This window comes from Dicentrarchus labrax, unplaced genomic scaffold (genome assembly GCF_905237075.1).
Source record: "Dicentrarchus labrax unplaced genomic scaffold, dlabrax2021, whole genome shotgun sequence".
Taxonomy (NCBI): domain Eukaryota; kingdom Metazoa; phylum Chordata; class Actinopteri; family Moronidae; genus Dicentrarchus; species Dicentrarchus labrax.
Window position 1 is genome coordinate 20,804,400 of NW_026136701.1, and position 20,847 is coordinate 20,825,246.

Consider the following 20,847-nt stretch of genomic DNA (forward strand, 5'->3'; position numbering starts at 1 on the left):
CTTATTTAAACAAACAGCCTAAATAAATATTAAGAGAACAAGTTCAGAGGGATTGTCGTTGGATAAACCTTCAAATTCACAGATCAAACTGAGAACCATGTAGCTTGTTGTCACAAACTGTTTTCACAAACTGTTTTCAGCTTTGAGACAAAGCATTTTGTCTCACGATTGTTATTTCTATATAGTTACTGTTAATGCCTTCCACTGGGTCGGATTAAGTCGGATTCCCATTAAAATCAATGCAACTAGGTGGTGGAAACACTACTGCTTTTGTCCACAGGGGCCGCCAGAATCAACAAAAGGCAAGTTCCTTGTTACAGTACTTGAATAAATGGTCCACACACCCTCCAACACAGGCCTTATTTTAACACAGGGCTTCTTTTTCAGTCTCCTACTCACAAACAAACACAATGAGATGACTCGAAGGTTTCCCAAAGTACCAGTATTTTCTCTTGTAGCTGACAGGAACACACAGTCCAGACATGAGCGAGGGCTGACCTCCCAAATTTATATTTTAAACCACTCGCTGGCGGTGGTTGGGGGGCCGGTAGAGGGGGGGCATAACCCGAGGATTCAGATGTGCTGCAGAAATCTTCAAAGCTGCAGAGCGACAGAGTGAAGCTTCTCCTTTCTGGGCAGAACAGAGCTTTGTAATCTTCAGACGAGCTTTGATTCGGCAAACATAATGGTACAAACCCGCGTCTGCAGTACTGGAGCTGTGTGAAGAGCAAGTCAAGGCTGTCTCCCAACACCAGCTTACATAACTCCCCATTCACAAATGTTTGTCTTGTAGACTTTTATATTGAGGTTTTAAAACTGTCTGAATACACACTGGAGGAGACATGTACAGTAATAGCTGCTGACTGAATGCTAAGAGCCAAGACGTCATAAAAATAGACAGTTATTTAGGAGGCTTCACACTATGCCAGTGTATGAAACAAGAGCCAGCCTGAGCAATGATATTAATACCTGACAGTAACACTGACCCCCCCTCAAAAGTAATCACTACTTATATCCACGTATAAATACACAGGTGAGGGTAATTTCCAGCTTTGCTCTGCTCTGCTGGGCTGCGTAATGATCCTGAATATGAAAAAACAGCTTAGTTTAGGGGCATATTTCTGAAGTCTTCATCAGAACGAAGCACAGTGGAGCAAGTAAATCATTCAGTGGGGTTTTATCAGAGCCACCTCAGCTCTGTGGAAGGATATGAACCATGTACTAGCTGTTCAGATTAGTGCACAAGAGTTTAAAAAGATCCTCCTCTTACTCAACCCGTCTTAATTGGTTCCTAAAAGCTATAGTTCATCAGATAAAGCTGAGGAAAAATTCACTGTGGGTTCATCTTCCAACATGGTGGTAAAGAAACATGTTCAATATCTTGAAACTGATTCCAGATCGTGCTCTCCCCTCTCGAAAGGGGAACGAAAATCTGGAGTTTAAATCAAGACACAGCAGACAATGAGGCTCTGACCGCGATGCCCATCTGTACAACGTGGTTTCAATATCCCTCTGGGACACACTGCTGCGCCTTTCTTGCAAATTCACTTCCTCTCTCTGCAAACTTCGCACATCGTTTGGTCTACCATGAAATTACAACCCACATAGTAGAACTAGGGTGTGAGGATACTGAGCGATATCATCTATTCATGATGCACACTGCCAATATATTAAGGTTGACCATGACTACACAGATCTGTACATGCAGTGGGATTTAAATCTAAAGCCATTATGTGCAGAATTAGGGCTGAAAGCAACAAATGCAACTAACTTTTCTAATCAATTATCACTGTGATAGCTTGGTAACAGAGTTATAAAACCCTGTATCACAATATTACAAACTGCTCTGCAGCGTTTTGGCATCTATAAACCTTTAAAATCAGTCAAACTGGCCTTTTTTGGGCCAGATTTAATCCTTTTGTGTTTTATAATGGTGTGCTGTTTTTGTTCTTTTGGTCTGAATACCCAGAAACCATTAAATAAAGTTCTTTTCCTGGGTGTTAGTGATGAGTTCTAGTGTCCCGCAATGTTGTAAATGCTGTTTTACAAGAACAATCGTAATCTTGAAGGTCTTTAATGTAATCATTTCACATTTAAAGCCTCTACAGTGGCTTGGGGCCACTGTTGGTATTATCTCTACATGGGAGGGCCACTTAAACATTCAAGTACTAGAAGAAAACGCATTATTCAAAGTATTTCCATTACTAACATCATACTTCTGTATAATCCTTTTCTATTTCTATTTTCTTTGTTGTTCACAGCCAAACAAATAAAGCCCTAAAAACCTTTACATGTATTCGTGGACACCTTTTGCCTTTTTAAAAAACAGAATAATGTTTTTATTTTAATTGGATATTAAATTATTGAGATTATATTATAGTTTCAACATCATGTTACAGGCCGGAAGGAGGAGGTGGAGGGCCGGTAGTTTGAGACCCCTGTCCTACAAGGAACTCTCATTTTGTGTTGATACAAAAGCGGTTTCTAGCGTCTTGTTTCATTGATTTCGAGGGGAATCCAAACTAGTGGCAAGCGTTAAGAATAACTACACAGAAATAGCTTCTTGCTGATGTTTGTAGGTCATACAGAGCAGTGGTTCCAAACACTCACGACCCCTGACTGTGTTTCATATAACATTCAATGCATAACAACAGCAGTTCAGAACAACTTATAAACTGTACAATGAACCCAAATAGTAATAACGCAACAACTGCAGGAAGTTTGTGTAAAAAGAGCAATTTGGACGAATTTTGAGAAGAATATTGCATCAGAGATGAGTTTTACTGATAATTTTAGGACATTTTTAATACAATTCAGTCTGTATTATGTATTCTTTTTATGTTTTAACAATCACAAATACTTAATAGGCTTCTTTCAGTGTTTGACAAGCTCAGATATAGACACCTACTGTGTATATTTTTTAAGTTTTCCTTAAAATCCTCGCTGTGACGCTTTAGCGACTAGTTAAAACCTGTTTAAATATTTTTCTTATTGACACAAAAATCCTCAATCAGCGGCCTCCGTCCAAGACTGGTATCAGCCTTCATGTCAGCTGAGATAAAGATACTCTCTTCTTAATATACACAGTAGTTAAACTCCCATTGGGAGTTTGAAAGAGTGCTTTAACAGCTGTCTTGAGTTCTGTATGAAATGCTTAGAGGCACATCAAACAATTAGGCACAGTGTTGAATTAATTAGTTTGCACAATGACAGAATATACCCATTACAGGGTGCCAAGCAAGTGACTCATCATTTTATATTTTGTCTTATTGTAAGCAGCCCTTCCTCTTTTCTAATTTAATTGTTGAGGGGTGATTATAAATTGGATTCTGTCCATTTGTTTGTCACTTGCGATATTGATTAAGACAGAACTTCATTTCCACTTTTAAAATGACGCTGATTGGCCCGAACCAACGGGTAAAAAAACTAAAGGATTTGTTGTTGTCGACTTGTTAGCGGTTGCCTCTGAGTGGGATTTCATGCGTGGAGAAGGCAACATGTTTACTGTCACCTTGCTGCTTATTGAATGCACCACTAGCTTTCTGCACCAGATTGTGTCCTGTCCCTTTAAGGTGGGCACTGAGACGCCATCTGTACCTGGGCGACCTGGCACTTCATCTCTGCCCACTTGACCTCCCAGGCAGCTTTGTCATTGGCGTAGGACTGCTGCAGTTGGCATCGCTGCGTCTCCTCGTCCTGCAGCTCCTCCCGAAACTCCTCCAGCAGCGTCCGCACGGCCTGCAGCACTTGCCGGTTCTCCCCGAACTGCACAGAGGGAATTCAGACAAAACTATCAGCAAAAATACACAATAGGGAAGGTTAATCCAGCAACCTCACACACACACACACACACACACACACACACACACACACACACACACACACACACACACACACACACACACACACACACACACACACACACACACATGAACATGGCAAGTTCAGCAGGTTCTTTCTTTATCTTGATGTCTCTTGTTTTTATCTGGGCCTGTGTCCTTTGTTTCTCTTTAAAGCACTCTGGGACAAACCTGCTTTGTAAGTGCTTTATAAATCAATTTGACTTGAGTTTCTCCATCATTTTTCCCATCTGTCTCCTTGTCCTCCTTTTAGAAAAAGTCTATGTCCTTTCCCATCTATCCTTTCTTCACATGAAACAGAAATCAGAGAGCTATTTGCTTTCACATATTTACATATTTCCTCTAAAAACAGGCAGCTAGTGTTGCTGTATGTTACGTCCCCCGAGTCAAGCAGCTATAATGGACCCATTAGCTGACTCTGGCATGCTGGGAGCTCCCAGTGAACAGTACGTCCAGATGTTGATTGAGGACAGTTTGATGGCAGAGAATAAAATATAGTGGTGGGGTTTTTTGGTAACATTACTGTTATCAATAGTTAAACTGGCCTCCGTCTGTCTCAGAGGTTGTGTTCACTGGGAGGCTGCTGAGCCCCGTTCGGTTGCATGCTACAGCAGCTACAGCGGCTGAGTTAAGCCAGAGCAGCCGGAGGATGTTGGATGGGAAACCCGACAATATTTTCTCTTAAAATTTGATCCCAAATCACTGATAAAGTTGTGTTTTTGTACAGTAATCAGTGAGACCATAACCAGAAAACACCATGCTGTTGATAGCTAACTAATTCATCTTCGCTTATATCGATATTATTGGTTATTATCGGTTAGTTCATGCTGACGTAAGCAGGTGTCACATTTTGTTTTACAGGAAGAAAAAAATATTTCAACATAAAAATACATTGTTAAATAGGGGTACAATATAACTGAGGATGCAACCTTTGCTTTCTTACTTGGACTTTAAAGAACTAAAACAGTGGATGCATGTAAATACAAGGTTGCAGTCAAATGTCCTACAACCGATCAATTGAAATTAAGTGAAATCCTTTAGGAACCTCTGAGTTGTGCAGTAATTAAAGCTGCAACTAGACAACAACGATGCTGATTTATTTTAGTCCAATTACTGTGCAGAGGGGATTGAGAAAGTTTAGACAGTCACATTTAAGATCTGGCTTTGAGTTTATAACTCAGGCTTCAGGCTATATGAGCAGCGACATCCACTGGGTCACAGTGAAGAGAACAGCATGTTATTCCTGAAGAGTCTGTTCAGAGAGCTGTTTGCCTCTGGTGGTCCTGCTGCAGAGAGTCTCCAGGTCTTGGCAGGAGGCAGCGAAGCACAAAGGACTCTGTGAGTAAAACATCACCTCGGTGTATCACTGCAGCCCTGCTGGCCCTGCCAGCCGCAGCCGAGAACACGATATGAGCTCAGGTGATAAAAAGGGACAGAGCACTTCAATACAGCCTCAGTATAACCAGCAAAAAATAACTCTTTTCTGGAGTTTTCTGGTGGAGTTTTCTTGTGAATAAATATGTTTTAATTCAGAGTTTCTCACCAAAATGCAGCCTAACCAATGTGTTTCCTTCTTTATAACTCATTTGCAAAGGAGATTTTACATCCATGTTTGCTACTGTTACTTAACAGCTGAAATGAGGAGAGAAAGAACCAAACTGGTTTACATTATTGCTATGAGTCTGAACCACTAGGACCACCAGGACCCCACAAACCAGTCTTCTTCTGTTACAGGACTAAATACTCATTAGCACCACTAGTGGTCTAACGGTCCAACAGGGTTCCCACTTTTTCCAGGAGCTTTTCTTGATTCAATAATTTGGCCACAGCACAGACTAAAACACAAACATCTCCAGGACAACGTAGATTATCTACATGATATTTGATCATTTAAATCAATTTCCAGGTGTTCCAGGACATCCTTTCTAGTAGGTACCTTTAATTTAAAGCCAGAACATGTCGAATTTAAATATGTCCAACCTTTGCACCCTATTGGTTGGATCAAGACAGACATTGTGGCAGAAAGCACCCAACTCCGACAGATCTGACCCAGTGACTGGACCAAAAGCAACAACACAGACAACTTTACACATTTAGACTTTAAGCTATTTTTTAAATCTTTCCCCATGGGGAAATTTATCCTACATCCACAACTATTTAGCAGCAGTTAGCCTCCAGGAGCTTTGGCAAGATGCATTGAGTATTTTTAATAATTCACACGCATGTCTGCTGATTTTAGAGTAAACCAGAGTACAAGGAGCTGTGACGCAGAAGGTTCAAACTCAGGTGCCTCTCGCAGTGAGCCAACCAGAGTTTACCTACACTAAATGTGATGAAAGTTCACAACCACCGTGGGAAAATCAACAGTATTTACAGTATTTATCTATACTTAAACACTTCAGCAGTATCAGACATTGGCAGGACCAGAGGGAATGAATCAGGATTTCCCTCACCAAGCTGCCAAAGTGCCTAAATTATGTCCAAGTCTTCGCTGAAAACTTCCAGTGACCTCTTTACGGCTTAACATACTATTATCTCGCTCTGGCTGCAGGAATTATCATCTGTGCTCTGCTCTGCTCTGCTGTAGTAGCCATGTGTGCAAATGCTTACTAAAGCAAGTCAGCGTTTCTTCTCTCATGCATAAAGCTTAATATAGTCTACTGGGCACGCTTGTTAAAACTGGAAAAACTGCAACACAGAGTAAATGTCAGATCACTGTACAAACCTTTTTTATGATGTTGTGGAAAAATCAAAACACGGGACAAAGTCGAGCACTTAAGGCCGTTTAATAATGCATCCAACCCAAAATGCTTACTTTCTTTACTTTTACAGAGGGGCAAAGTGGTCGACTGCATGTACTGAAAAGTAGATCTCAACACACGCTACGTCTGGGTAAGTATGGGTATGTCCTCCTCTGAAACATTCAGCGGCCCGAAGAACACAGCTCCTTTTGTCTTCTTTGCATGTAACTGAGAGTCCGTGTTACACTTCGAACAATAAGCCTAAAACTGGGTGTACTCAAAATAATTGCTGCCTCTAACTTGTTATCTAGGCCAAAAATTCTCATCTGCATACCATGCCAAACAGCTCTAATGAACGCCTGCCAAACATTCATTTGAACACAATTAAAATGAATGAGAAAAATAATGAAAGGCTCCAAAAACTCTCAATACAGCAATTTACTGGAGGAAATATACATTCATGCAACTTCAGAGTTATAATGTTCATTATGTGTGTGTATTTATATATGTTTATACAGTATGTCACTGTATAATAGCTTATTGTGTAACTATAGCATTTGTCACGATTACTTAAATGTTTTGATTGTATTTTTATATATTCTTTAGTCTTATATATATTTTCTATGTGTGTAGTGTGGAGCATTCAACTTTGCAATCCTGTATAGTGAAATGACAATAAAGCTTAATAATAAACCTTCAACAAACCATTATTTTGCTGTAATACCTAAAAATTTAAAATAATATGAAATCTTTGATTGATTCTGATGTTTTTACTTTAATTTGAAGATTTGAGCCTGAGACTCCCATGATTGAAATAAATAAAAAATGTATTCCTACAGTCACTGGAGCTTCAGCCAGAAGGAAGAAAGTGTAAATGATCAAGTATCCTGGCTGAACATACTGACCTGCAGCCCAGAGGCTCCACATATCCAGGCGCACTGGACTGGCTGGATTTTAAAAAATGATCTAAATATAACAACAGATTTGTATGACGTTCTGAGGGAATACCGTCAGTCAGTGCGCAAGTCCATCCATTTTAAATTTAGGGATTCATTTATCTAAAAGCTGGCAGCCAATAAATAATGTGTCTGCTCCATCAATTATTTTACACAGAAGATCTTCAGAGGGATGTTTCTCAAGCAACAGCGGCACTCACAGTGAACAGGCTGGACTGTAACTTTATTATTCATTATTCAGTCTAGATCACAAAATGGTGGATTGAATAAAAAATGTAATGATGTTCAATAATGTTCAGTTTAAGTGGAGCGAGTAGAGTTGCAGTTTTCTATCTAATCTAGGATTTGTACCTGTCTTTGATGCTGCAGGTGTCGATCAGGTGACGGCAGAGGTACGACGGGCCCGGGATCGGGGACGTCCCCTGGAGTTTGCGGTAAACACAGTCTGTCGTCTCGCGCCGACTCCCCCTCCGCCTGCTCCATTATCACTCCCAACTCTGGGATGCCCTCCAACTTCTCAAACTGGAACAGATGATACACAGCCATGAAAAGCCGCCTGAGTTTTAATTCATGCACTCATTTTTTTTTTTTTTTGTGTGTTCCAACAAATTCTGTTTCAGGCTCACAGTTGCTGAGCCTTTCCCAGCATGCAATGGGTAGAAGGAAGAGAAGCACCCTGCATGAGTTTTTTACCATCACTACCTAATGCACACAAACAAGCTCTCACATTTATAGCTGTGTATGGATGTATTTAGTTAGGTCTTGATGCAAAAAGTGTTGTTTTGTAACTGGATACTAAGTAAGTGGCTCATTTTATGCATTTAAAGAGAAACTAGTACGCCACCGATATTTGACACGGGGTAAAAGTCTGCAGAGAATTATGGGAAAAGTCCATGAATGAAATCAATGCCTAAGCACTGAACACTAACAACATGATCATGCCTTCATATAACAAAGAGGTAGACATGTGCTTTAGATGTTTTCTATCATCTGAGATAAAACTGTTTTACAGGAGGGTTGGTTGGCCCTCTTGATCAGTTAGAGTAGATCTTTACTCCTTAGTATAAATTTATGATGCCCTTCTAGGAAAACAGCCAATATATCTTGAATCTCTTCTATAGTACAGCCAAACTCACTGATTTACTAGAGCTAAGGAGTGTCTCATCCCGGAGATTCCCAAAACAAATCTTGGGGAAAAAAGGCCCAGTTTGATATATTTCTCCAGTGTGTCCAGTGTCCAGTAACATTTAACATTTAACATTTAGGAGGATTTATTTGGAAAAATCTAAATGTGATGAAAAATTAATTGTGATACACTTCATAGCACTTTTGAATCTGCTTGTTCGACATCCTGCATCACTCGTGTCGGTAGCTGTATCATATCACAAATGCATGGTGGTCGCAGGTGAAGTCTTTAAATTTAAAATCAGAGGTGTGGCAGCTTTTTGGCTTCTCTAAGTCAGAAATTTAAGGTTAAATTTAGTTAAGAAGATAACAGACAAAACATGGCAAGAAAGCAAGACAAATGTTGTTTTGCACATACCTAACATAAGTACTAATAAAAAAGATATATATATATATTTATGTGTGAGAAATAATAGAATCTAGAGTAATTTGTCTTCAATTTAATATTGTGAAAGAATCATATGAACCCTGGATCGTAGTTGATTGTAACATTCCTAATAATATTCATAGGTATGTTTTCATTAGTGTATAATCACCTGAAAATAACCACTGTTGTGTTTTTGTTACCTTAGAATAAGTTGTTTTTATCTACAGAGGGAGCGGGTCCTCTGGAGTCCACCATGTTTCTACAGTAGCCTAAAACGGACAAATTGAACATAGGCTCTACAATAGGGCAGGTTTTGCTGCCACTAAATCTTACACACTGGTTCTTTAACTCAGTTTGTTTCTTTAACCATTTCTCCTGTTCTTCCTTTTTTTAATTACAGCTGTACAAGTTTGAATGTTATTTAATTGTTGTTGTTTTTTTCACTTTAACTGTCCAGTGTACACAAAGCAAAAGAGAGTGAACTGCTCTCATCTCTTTATAAATAAAGGTGGAGTAAATAAAACTTTATGATTTCTTTGATTTCCTCTGCCATTGCATTTAACATCAGAACACTATGGTAATAACTCAAAGAAAGTCTGCAAACGTACAAGTGTGCAGAAAAGTTTCAAAAAGTCTACAAAAGTCCATTACACTGTGGGTCTGAACCCTTGCAGACTAATCAGGAACGAGCGTCCGTAAGGGAGGACATTGGAAGTGGGCCATTCTGTCTTGTTTCCACCTGGTTTATAAAAATTGAGGGGCACTGAAACTGTAGCCAGGATTAGGGGCTTTAAAAATAAACCCAGACTTGAGAAAATGTTCTGCTGGGATTCAATGTCAAGTCAAGGACGTGTGGTAAACATCCAGCGAGGTACACGTGGGCTCCTTACGGCTGCACCATCTGTAGGCACAAATTAGGTTTCACGACAAGGTGCTGCATGAATAAGATGATGAGCCAGGACAGAATCATTTAGTAATATAGAATTACATTAAAAAAAGTGCCAATACCTCGATAGAAGAAAAATATTACACAACAAGCACAGACAGAGTTTTTTAGTATAAACATGAGGAACTGGGTGGACAGTGTGAGCAGAAATTACAGGACCTCAAACTCCATCAGCAGAACATTCAGAGGGAAAAGACTTGGTCAAACTGCTCAGTAGTCTCCACTCATCATGTGAACATTCCCAGCAAAACATGAACCTCACAAATTAGGAGTTTAATCAACCAGGAGCCAGAGAAGATAGCGAGAAATAGTGAAGCATCGACCGCTGAATCAACAAGCTGCGCAGCAAATGGAGTCGATCAGCCGGGCAACCAATTAACAGCCTATCAATCAGCCCTGCTGAAGTACCTGCAGCCTGGTGGGAAGTTCACACCTCAAAGTGCTTCAGGACTGAAAATGATTCAGGATGTTGTTTCATCTCTTTCCTAATGACTCAAACTGCAACCTGATATGCTTTAGTACCTTTGTGACCGTCCCATGCAACCAAACTTCTACACCCAAACTCCTGACTCACCTCCGGGTGCCCTGTCTCCTCTCTGGAGTCGTCCTTGAGGCCAAGCCTCCAGTGCATAAGGATCCACCTGAGCTTCATGTAGAAGATGATGGTGTTGCGTCTGAAGAGGCGGACCTCTTGTTGCAGCATGGTTCTCTCCTGAGTCCAGGGCACCTCATGACTCTGAAGACCCTGCAGCTCCAGACCTCCACGCTGGGCCTCCAGACGCAAACGCTCATCTTCCTGCTTCAGGAGGGAAAGGATCGAGTTACATAGTCCATAAAATTTATAATTCATGAGTTTAATAAATAAGTGACATGTGAGTTGAATCCTGGGGGCTGCTAAAGAGGTTAGAGTAGATGCTTCTAGCATCAATTATATAAGAAGTGGAGAGTATTTCTTCATTGAAAGAAGAGCAACGACAGGCACTGAAGTCTTTTCTCGATATGAAAGATGTTTTCACTCTTCTCCCGACTGACTTTAATACGAGTTTTACTACGTTATATGGTTCATTGATCTGATTGGTTGAAGTTCGCCGTGATAGAAGATGATAGACAGATAGTTTCCAACGACGACTGCACCAGATGGCTCTGTGTAACAAACCATCTGGCACTGGTCAGGTTATAGATATGTTATCTCACACAATTTTTACTAAGTTCTACTGGTGAGAGGTATTTACCAGATATTTATCTGTAATCATTTAAAAAATATATAATTTTATAGTTATTTTGTCCAAAAAGTAGTACTTAATGCCCATTACAATTTACCAAAGAGAAATTAAGATATTCAAATGGCATCTTTTGTTTGACCACCATACAAAAGTCAAAGGTATTTTGTTTAATTTCAGGAAATGAAGGGAAACTAGTTAAATATTTACATTTGAGAAGCAAAAACCAGATAATTTTTAGCATTTTCACTTAAAAAAAAGGCTAATAGTTTCATGCTCTGAATGATGCTGTATGTTTTTGTGTGTTTAAAATGACAAAAAGCTTATATTTTAAAACATAGGCCAATACTTCTACTACAAAGTCAAGTTGATGATATTTTGAATGTCATGTTTACATGAATTAAGTCAGGTTGGCATGTTAGACGCAAAAGCAAAAACTTTCTTCCCTCTCCTCTGGTGACACTTAATTAAAATCATCTTCAAACTTCAGCAAAGATTGCAGAACGAGTGAAGTGTGATACCGGTGTTCTTACGCTCTGAAGGGATTTAAACATGAAGGCGTGACTGACTGCATTATTGTACCTGAGGCAGAGAAACCACAGCCTCCCGTTCCTCCGTCGCCACTCGCAGCCTTCGTTCATGATCCAGACGAAACTGGATGTCGGAAGCAGGCGTGTCCCGGAGCTGAACCCACAACACCACAGCACACAGTTACTTTACAAACACTTTGGTTTAATTACATCATATATTGATATCTCACTATCTTTCTGTGTGTTTCTCTGTAAAAACTATATTTGATAGACAAAATCACAGGGATTTATGTGTGAGATGATTACACTTGATTATATTTGTTCTCTTCAATTTTCCACTGCAGAACTAAAATTTACTGAGCACTGAAAACCCTCAGATGAGATCTGACTTTCTCACAAAAGTAGAAACCCAATATATCTTCTTCTGCAACGTCTCAGGAAATTATTATAATTTAATGCAGCACATTTTGAGCTTCACTTCATATTTCTTCATCTAGCAAAATCAAAGCTTTTTGATCAAACCTCAAACGACACTATATAAATATTTAAAGTAACAGTTTGGTATTTTGGGAAACTTAGATGATAAGATTGATGCCTGAAGCTGAGCTGAATGCACCTTTGGACAAAGCTAAGCTAGCGGTTTCCCCCTGTTTCCAGTCTTTATGCTAAGCTAAGCTAACCAGCTGCTGGCTGTAACTTTATGTTTAGAGATATCAATCTTCTCACCTAACTGTTGGCAAGAAAGAGAATAAGTGTATTTCCCAAAATGTCAAACTATTTCTAACTTGACTTCCTTTTTTAAGTTAGCCAACAAACTGAGAGGGGCAAAATAATACTGTCACTGTATTATCAGCGAAAGAGCTGCATCTAAATCATGGTTTCTATCACCAAAATAATACTAAACATCATTGAAATGGTATTAGCTGCCCTTTGAAAGGTAATATTTAAAAAAAAAAGCAACTCTTAAGTGCCAAATACAGCAATCGCAATAGGAACCGAAAGGATGTGAGGTTTGATTTGTTCACTACAGGTGAATAAATGCTCATAGGGAAATGAGATGCTTATGTTTATGGTTTTAAATGTAATGATTATCCTTCAACTCGTCTGACGAGACCTCCCTGTCTGTCCTCAAAGTATAGACTAAATTTGGGAACTGCAGCGGTTCATAACTTCTTTCTTCTATCCTGCGTGCGACTGCACCCTCCGACCGTAAGTTGAGCTGTTCAGTGTGCGCTGACCCTGGATCCCCTCCCTGTCAGCCCAATGTCAAATGCAAATCACACAGGCCTACAGTGCAGTGCTAATCCTGCCATATCCAAGCTGCTTTCCCATTCATTCATTTCACCTCCCAGATTAAACTGTGGCAGAAAAGCACAGGGACACAAAGAAATCCACACGGATGTGCTATAACTGTAACTGTAATAGTGATGTGTCACATCACCGCTGCCAGTACTCTGCATTACATAACAGATAGCAATTTCTCTATGAACACAACCATGAGGCAGCGATTATGAGCGTCCTGCGATTACACAGCTGGTTTATTAAACAGCCGAGTCACTGAAGGATTTAACAGATCTGAGCTGATGTGTGCGGCAGCAAGGTTATCGCTCGCCTCCCGGACTGCGCTCTTTGATCTTCTCTGTGTGTGTCGTTTTAACGTGTATTATGACACTTTTGTGTAAGCTGCACTTTTTTTTAACATACATTTAATTTTGCTGAGTCGAGGCATGACAGTGCAGCCGGTGGTGATGAACCGGTGCCAGAGGGCATCACTACAGAGTGCACTGTGTGCAGACACTGAGTGCATACATACGCCTAACAGGTCAATATACCGTAGCTGAGCGTGGCTGCTGTCTCACACTGTTTTAGAGGGCGACAAACTGCCTACCAGCAGATATAAACTCCTCTTTGGAGCAATGTGAGATCTACTTTCTACTTGTTTCTTCAAAAAAGGAGTAAATCAATCACAAAATGTCCAGGGGCACATGGGACAAATTTAAAAAGAAAATGTTAAACCAAAAAGAGTGAAAGTAAAATAACAATCAGTGGCTGTAGGAGTGGATATTTAGTGTGAAAGTTGTGAGCAAGTGAATGAAGTGAAGTCGTGTTCAGCATCAAAAAGTGACTGTGGCTGGAGTCGCACTAGACATGCTGGACTGAGTGGCCTTCTGATCAGAACAAACTCTTTGATCCTCTGTGATTCAAAATCAGCCAAATTTATGATACAGTCTGCTCGGAAACACTTTATAAATTTTGGTTGAGATGTGAGAAGAGGACTGACTTTAAATGGATATATATGGAAGTACAGTAAATAAAGTTGACACACTATGACTTGTACCTGTAGATGTTATCAATATCTTCACTATAGGGCAAGTTAAGTCTTTCTTGCATTGATTCTCAGGCCAACAGATATTCAAAAAATAACCCCCAGAAGCCCCTTAAACGTGTTCAGTGTTCAGGACATTTACTCTATCTTTTAGATTTAACTACAATATGACATCTTTCAAACTGCATTTTGCATTGACCTCAGGTTTTTTTCATTCATATATTTACCTGAATGTCTTCTATCTAAACTCTGCCAAATTAAAAGCGTCTACAGAGCTGTATTTCTCAACAGCTCACCATGGGAAAAGAAAAGACTTGTCACTTTATATAAGAAGAAAAACAGATTTGTCTTTGAATCAATTTAAATTATTAGAAAATAGGGTTCAAGTTAACAGAAGGCCCTGTGAACGGGGCTCATGGTGGAGCCAGTGTCAACTCAGTCCCACAGGTGGAAGGGAGATGGAGGAGGGAGGAGGCACTGACCTCTGCTCTTAAAGCCAGGGGCCTGTGGTACCTAGTGAGTCCCGTGGCTCCCCTGCTCTGGGCCTGGCCCCAACCCTGGCTCTGGCTCTGGGGCTCCACGCCTCGCTCCTGTCCTAGACGCCACTCCAGCTCATCCCTCTGACCGGACTGTGAGTGACGTGGGGTAGGGGGAAGGGGAAGGAAGGGGGGTGAGGACGGTGTGGGTGTAAGGGGTTAGGGGGGGTGACAGGTGCAGGGAACAGGGGTGCAGGTAGTGGAGGTGGGTGGTTTTTGGGGAGGGAGATGTGTGAGGTGGATTGTGGACAAAACAGACAGAGGACAACAAACGGGGTGAGGGGACGAGGAAAGAAAGCAGGTGGGGGAAAAAAACAATAAAAAAAAAAAACATACAGAAAATGGGTAAAGAATATAAGCAGAGGGGGGAAATTAACTAACAGACTACACGGTGTGGAGAAGAACAAACGGACTAGAGTACGAAGAAAAGCGCAAAGAGAAAGACCAACTTAAAGATGACGGCGTATGAGAGAGATGAGAAGAGAACGAGGATGAGGATGAACAAAATCATGGGCTGAAACATCTGGCGGGAACACAAAGAGGAACAAAGAGAGGGATTTGGGGGGGAAAAGAATGCAAAACACTTGTTATGAAGCGCATGCAATGAGGGATACATGAGTCCAAACCAACAGCTGAGAGATACCACGGCAAACTGCAGAGCGAGAGCTAGCACGCCAAAAGGTTTTCAACACATGCCGGTGCACAGCCGTGTGCGTTGTGGAAGCAGTCAACTAAGGAAAGTTGCGTCTTGAGCCTGTATGATGCACATTGTTTTCAGACATTACAGCATTTAAAATACACTGGAGGCATCTGAGGCTTCAGTCGAGCTTTAAGACAAGCGCCATGCTAGTTGCCCCCCGTTTTCGTAGCAGTGTCCACATTTTATTTTTTGTAAGTGAGCTTGCAAGAACTTTATGCTATCATGCCGAATGAGTAGCTACAGCATTCACCAAAGGAGGAAAAACAGGCATATTGTCATATTTCTGACTTTTATAGCTTGTAATTATGATGAAGTGTCTCAAAATTATTGGAAACTGTTATCTTGTATTTACAACACTTTTATCTCTTAAAAACCTCATAATTATAATTAAAGAGACCTTTGAATTTTACCTGATGGTCAGAGGATCAAAATGTTGTTAATATAATAATAAAATAATAGAAATAAAGATAATTACAAAGATGAATACCTGTCACAAATGACAAGATAAACATCTCGCACTTATGAGAAACTCATATTTAAACTTTAATCTCACAATATTTCATAATCCTAACTTTATTTGATGGTCTGAAGGTACTGAAACAGTGTGCTGTATACTTTATCTCAAAATCCAGACACCATAATTACAAGATCTGAAAGTCATACTAACTATAATTATGAGCTCAAAGTTATTACGAGATAAACATAATAAAATGATTGAACTTAGAAGTAATTGTGAGAAAACATATTTTTCTTTTCTCTGGTGAATGCGTTTCTGGACATATCTTCATTTTTAGAAAATATATTATTTATATACCTTCACTGTATACCCGACCCTTTGCTGCTGCAGTTTTTTGCTCTGTAGTCTATTACATTTAAAACTCCACGATTCTACAACTTCTCATCTTCAACAGCTCTTAAAGGACGAAGGCCTTATTGCTTTGAACAGGTGTGAGTTGTTAGTACAGTGGTTAGCTTTGACTAAACCACCCAGCTTCACCCAGACTAATCAGTGAGTCCTACAGGCAGAGGAGCAAAGCAGAAACAAGTCATTGGGTAGAATGAGCATGGAGGCAGCTTCAGTCTATTATCTCTACAAAGCACATTGGGTTCTTGAAGTGAGACATGTTTGAAGAGCTGTTTGTTTTACTCCATACGACAGTCTGGCTGATTAGAAAGGACATCCAAGATGTCTGCCTGATCATGCAGCACAGAGATAATGAACCAGCTTTGGAAGAGTACACAGTATGTTGACATGTTGACTGAGCTGCAATAAAACAATAACAGAAAGCGGGATGCCAGCCAGCGAGGTTCTTCCACAGGCAGCTCACACAGCGGCATGCAACTCTTTTCTTTTTTTATTCAACAGAGGTTATTTTAGACAGTGCACACACATTTTTATGCTTCGTCTCCATGGCAACACCATGGAGTAACCAATCCCACGTGTGTCTGTGTGTGTAATGATAAATTGTGCAAACATAATAGCTACACCATTTATGTGTTATAATGAGTCATACAAATGATAGCATGGTGTAGTAAAGTTATAAAGAGAGAAATATTTCCTAAACTTTGTCATCATGCAACAGTTAACGCTATGTGAGGAAAAGCTTTTGAATTGAGCCAAATGGAAGAAGCTGCCATAACTTTCCTTTAGTACTTACTCCAATCATACCAAGCAACCTCTCAAGCACCCTCCTAAGCACCCTGGCTGACTGGAAGCAGGACAGCTGCAGACAGTGAGTGCAGGGAGAAGCAGGCAGGCAGGGCTGCTGGCTATGAGGATGTGCATGGAGATGCAGATGTGAATGTGGCAGCGGCAGGAAGCGATGGTGGTGGCGGTGGGTCAGGGGAAAAGGGTGGCGGTGGTGCCAGTGTGGTAGAGCTGGGTGGCTCGTGTTGGAGTGGAGGGTCCTGCTATGTCACCCTGCGCTGGCACTAAATGTGAGGCTTTAATAGGATAGGTTTGGATTTTTTCAAGTCTATCTAACCCCAGCTCACTCTCCCTGTAATGTGGGGGGGGGGGCAATCCAACGCTTGGTGAGTTCTGGTTCATAATGATTGGGAAAAGCCAAGACTGAGGGATCAAAAAGAGGCATCGCTTTGAACGCTTGTCCACCACAGGACGGATATTCCCGTGGTAACTCTTCTGACACCTCCTGCAAACTCAGAAGGATCGTGAGACGGTCTGTATTTATACTGAAAATCAAGATCAAGCGAGATTTGCTCCTCATGCTCCATGGGAGGTTTGTCCTCCTTGATCTCGCCTTAGGACGCCTGTTTAACCATCTGACGAGTCCCCACAACTCCCCACCTGCTGTAGCGTTTCTCCACTGTAAGAAAGAGAGTCCACAGTCCTCGCTCTGTGCAAAAATACGTACAAAGTTTAGCCAAACTTAATGTGTGCCTTTCAGCTGGTCTGAGTCAGCTGAATTAAGTTGGTGACATATCCGTCCACCACATCTCAGCAAGGAAGGAAGGGTTATTATTATTATTTTTGCATCACTGCGCTCCTTCTCAACATCGAGATCATGCATATCACGCATGACAGACAAGACAAGAGAGGGAGACTCGACCCTATTTGAAGTTTAGCTTAGCACAGAAACAGCTGGTAGAAATGTCCTTCAGAGAAACCAAGACAGTACATTTCAGAGCCTGTACTTTTACTTGAGTATCTGTATTTCTGATTTAGCTTGTACCCCACTAACATTGCTGGACTTTTTTCTCAACAGTTTTGAGAAGAAAGGATCAAAACTGATGCAGCAGAACCAGAGAAATGGTCTTTTTTATCCATGCATTCTTCTTCCTTGTCAAAAATCTGATGCCTACGTTACCCACAAAGCGCTGACAGTTCAGTCAGAGCTTCAGTTTTGTTATGCAAGGAGCAGCTAATGTAACCTCGAGCCACTAGCCTCAAGCAGAGACGAGGAGCCGGGCTTGAATTTCCCTCGGGATAAATAAAGTATCTATCTCTCTCTCTCTCTCTCTCTCTCTCTCTCTCTACAGAAGTCTGGTAAACTCACTTCTTTCTAACTTCACACCTCCAGAGTTTTATCATTTTCTAACTTGTAGTCTTCAGCCCCGACCGACGCTGTCTCACATCACTTGAAGCAATTTATCAGACATCATGCGGCTCCCTCTGGAGCCACAAAAAGCTTTATACAACTTTTTTCAAATATGCAGTTGTACTCTCCAACACCTGCATGTGTAAAGTCGGTGCACTTCCCCTTTAAGAGTAAATTTTTGCACTGAGCGAGGAGTGTGGATGTTCTCCCCTATGTCATGGAGTCGCACTGCTTCCTATGGAGAGGAGGAAGGATTACAGTGACCCATAAATCTCTCAATGTACAAACGGGCAGGTGAACATTGTATTAAGGTAGACTTGAAAAAATCCCAACCTACCCTTAAAGCTATGTTTGCCTAGAACTTAATGAGGTTCCCACTGACGAGGCGTGGCTGTGGATCGTATGTGTTCTGCGAGAGATGTACGACGCTGCCACTGTCTTTAATTAGAGCTGATTTTTCGAGCACAGTGCTGACTCAGTATCTCGTTTAGTTTATTTTGGCCTCAAATGGTCCACTAATGACTGCACACTTAGGGCCATTTAAATCAAACCTAAATTAATTTCTTACATTTACAAATACACCAGTGGGTTGTTTGCCTACTGCTGTTTTAAAGCAATGAAGCCATCTGGTGTGATATTGTCTTCAGCCTTTCTCTCCTTGGACATGATATCCTCTGGACAATCAGGTGGGATGCTTTTGAGGCAAATCAGCGTTCTTATGCAAGATTTTAAAAGAACATTTTGTTTGCAATAATAAAATCTTAAGTATTGGCTGACAGACCTTCTATCTTATTACTAATATTTCTCTTTTTTTGCAAAAGAACAAAGCAGCCACAGAAAGAAAACATCTACATGTACAGAGAAGGGTCACCTTAAGAACGGTAGGAAAGGTCACAGGACGTCTATCCATTAAACTTACCTGGAAGTCCGTCACCAGGTCTCTTCCAAAGGTGCCAATGGGAGAGTCACGGGACATGGAGGTGACTGTGGACAGGAAGCTGCTGGACTCTGTGAGGTTTGGCATGGGTGACAGATCGTCTGTCCTTTCTCTCAGCCCTTCCCCTACGTGGTCCAACTTCTCCATGAAGATGTGTAGCTCGGTGCGGAAAGCCTTCATGCGAGTGTTGATGGTGTCAAGGACTTGCGTGTCTGGTTTGTTTCCAGACACCGTCCCTCCTTCCAGGCTCTCTCCTGTCGTCACAAGCAACCTGCCCTCAAAGATCAGACTGTCGGTGTCGGTGATCAGACGGTCCACCGTCTTCCCGAGCCTCTCTGCCTCACGTTTCACGTTGGTGAATGACTCCCGTTCTTCCCTCCTGCGGTTGGCCAGATCAGTGGCGCTGAGCTCGCTGCCGTCTGAGGGTTTGATGCTTCCGAACCCTGAGGTGGTTGTCGTTTTCTCAAACAGGTCTTCAGAGTCACTCTCGCCCCCAATAGGGCCCTCCCTCTTGGGCTGGAGAAGAAGAAGTCGCCCTGCCTCCTCGTCCTCAGCGGCTTCTCGACGGCCTGCGTCACTCTCTGCGTCGCTGTCTCGAGGGCTGCCGGTTCGCAGGCCCAGGTGCGCAGCCAGGTCGCAGCGCTGGACGTTGGACATGAGGACTCGGTTCTCATACTGCAGCTTCATCACTTTCCCACTCAGCTCATTGATCTGCATTCTGGCTGATTTAAGCTCCTCCATCATCATCCCGCCGCTGGAACCATTACCGTTCCCTCCATTACCAGGTTTAAATAACCCTCCCTCACTGCCCTCCTCGCCGACAGGCCCACAGCCGCTGCTGGGGCCGAACTTGAAGCGATTGAGCTCAGAGGTCAGCTGCCTGTTGTGGTCCTCAATCTCTGAGATGGAGCGGCGCAGCAGCTCGGCCTCCTCTTCCACAAATTGTAGATGGCGACGTAGCTCACTTGCCGACTCGAGCGCATCACCGCCATATGGTGACGAGGGCATGCTGGAGAAGGGTTCCCGCCCAAAGCAATCTCTTTCATACTGACAGCGGATGTCTTCATTTTCTGCCCGCAGGCTGCGGTTCTCCACTTCCAGCTCCACGATCTTTCTGCCCAGGATGTTAGCCTCCTCCTCCACCAGCTTCAGACGTAATCGCAGCTCAGCCTCTCGAGTGGTGTGAGGACCACCGCCAGAGCACTCGGCCAGGGGAAGGGGACTGTCCACATCCCCATAAACTGACTTGTACTTCTGCAGCTCCTGCTCCAGTTCGTCCTTCTCCCGGCCCAGCTTCGCCATCTTTTTTCTCATCAGGCCGGACTCCTCCTTGGAAAACTGGAGCTGGCACCTGAGGTCCGCACTGTCCTCCTAGCAGAGAGATAGGGATCAGGATACCGCCATTAAAAACATGTTTTAGACTTTTGTTTTTGTCAACAAATTCATTAAAAGATCAAAACCAACAATGATAAGCCCATTCATTC

The 20,847-nt window shown here is 41.8% G+C and overlaps 1 protein-coding gene and 1 long non-coding RNA gene across 10 annotated transcripts in view; one reads left to right on the top strand and one right to left on the bottom strand.

The window, feature by feature from the left end:
* Nucleotides 1–20,847, top strand: part of LOC127367977 (uncharacterized) — a 269,916-nt gene that overhangs the window by 58,063 nt on the left and 191,006 nt on the right. The window lies entirely within an intron of this gene.
* The window catches only part of LOC127367919 (microtubule cross-linking factor 1), a 72,203-nt gene that overhangs the window by 16,250 nt on the left and 35,106 nt on the right, over nucleotides 1–20,847 (bottom strand). For 8 of the 9 annotated variants that reach the window (XR_007885565.1, XR_007885564.1, XM_051408180.1 and 5 more), the window contains exons 5-10: nucleotides 19,346–20,734; nucleotides 14,614–14,760; nucleotides 11,858–11,959; nucleotides 10,630–10,854; nucleotides 7,909–8,079; nucleotides 3,598–3,765 (exon numbers count right to left, since the gene is read on the bottom strand). Coding sequence is in view for 7 of the 9 variants with exons in the window: in XM_051408180.1 (XP_051264140.1) it covers nucleotides 3,598–3,765; nucleotides 7,909–8,079; nucleotides 10,630–10,854; nucleotides 11,858–11,959; nucleotides 14,614–14,760; nucleotides 19,346–20,734 (2,202 nt within the window). In the remaining 2 variants the exon portion in view is untranslated. The remainder of the gene's footprint in view (nucleotides 1–3,597; nucleotides 3,766–7,908; nucleotides 8,080–10,629; nucleotides 10,855–11,857; nucleotides 11,960–14,613; nucleotides 14,761–19,345; nucleotides 20,735–20,847) is intronic. The other variant, XM_051408187.1, reaches the window with a different exon arrangement.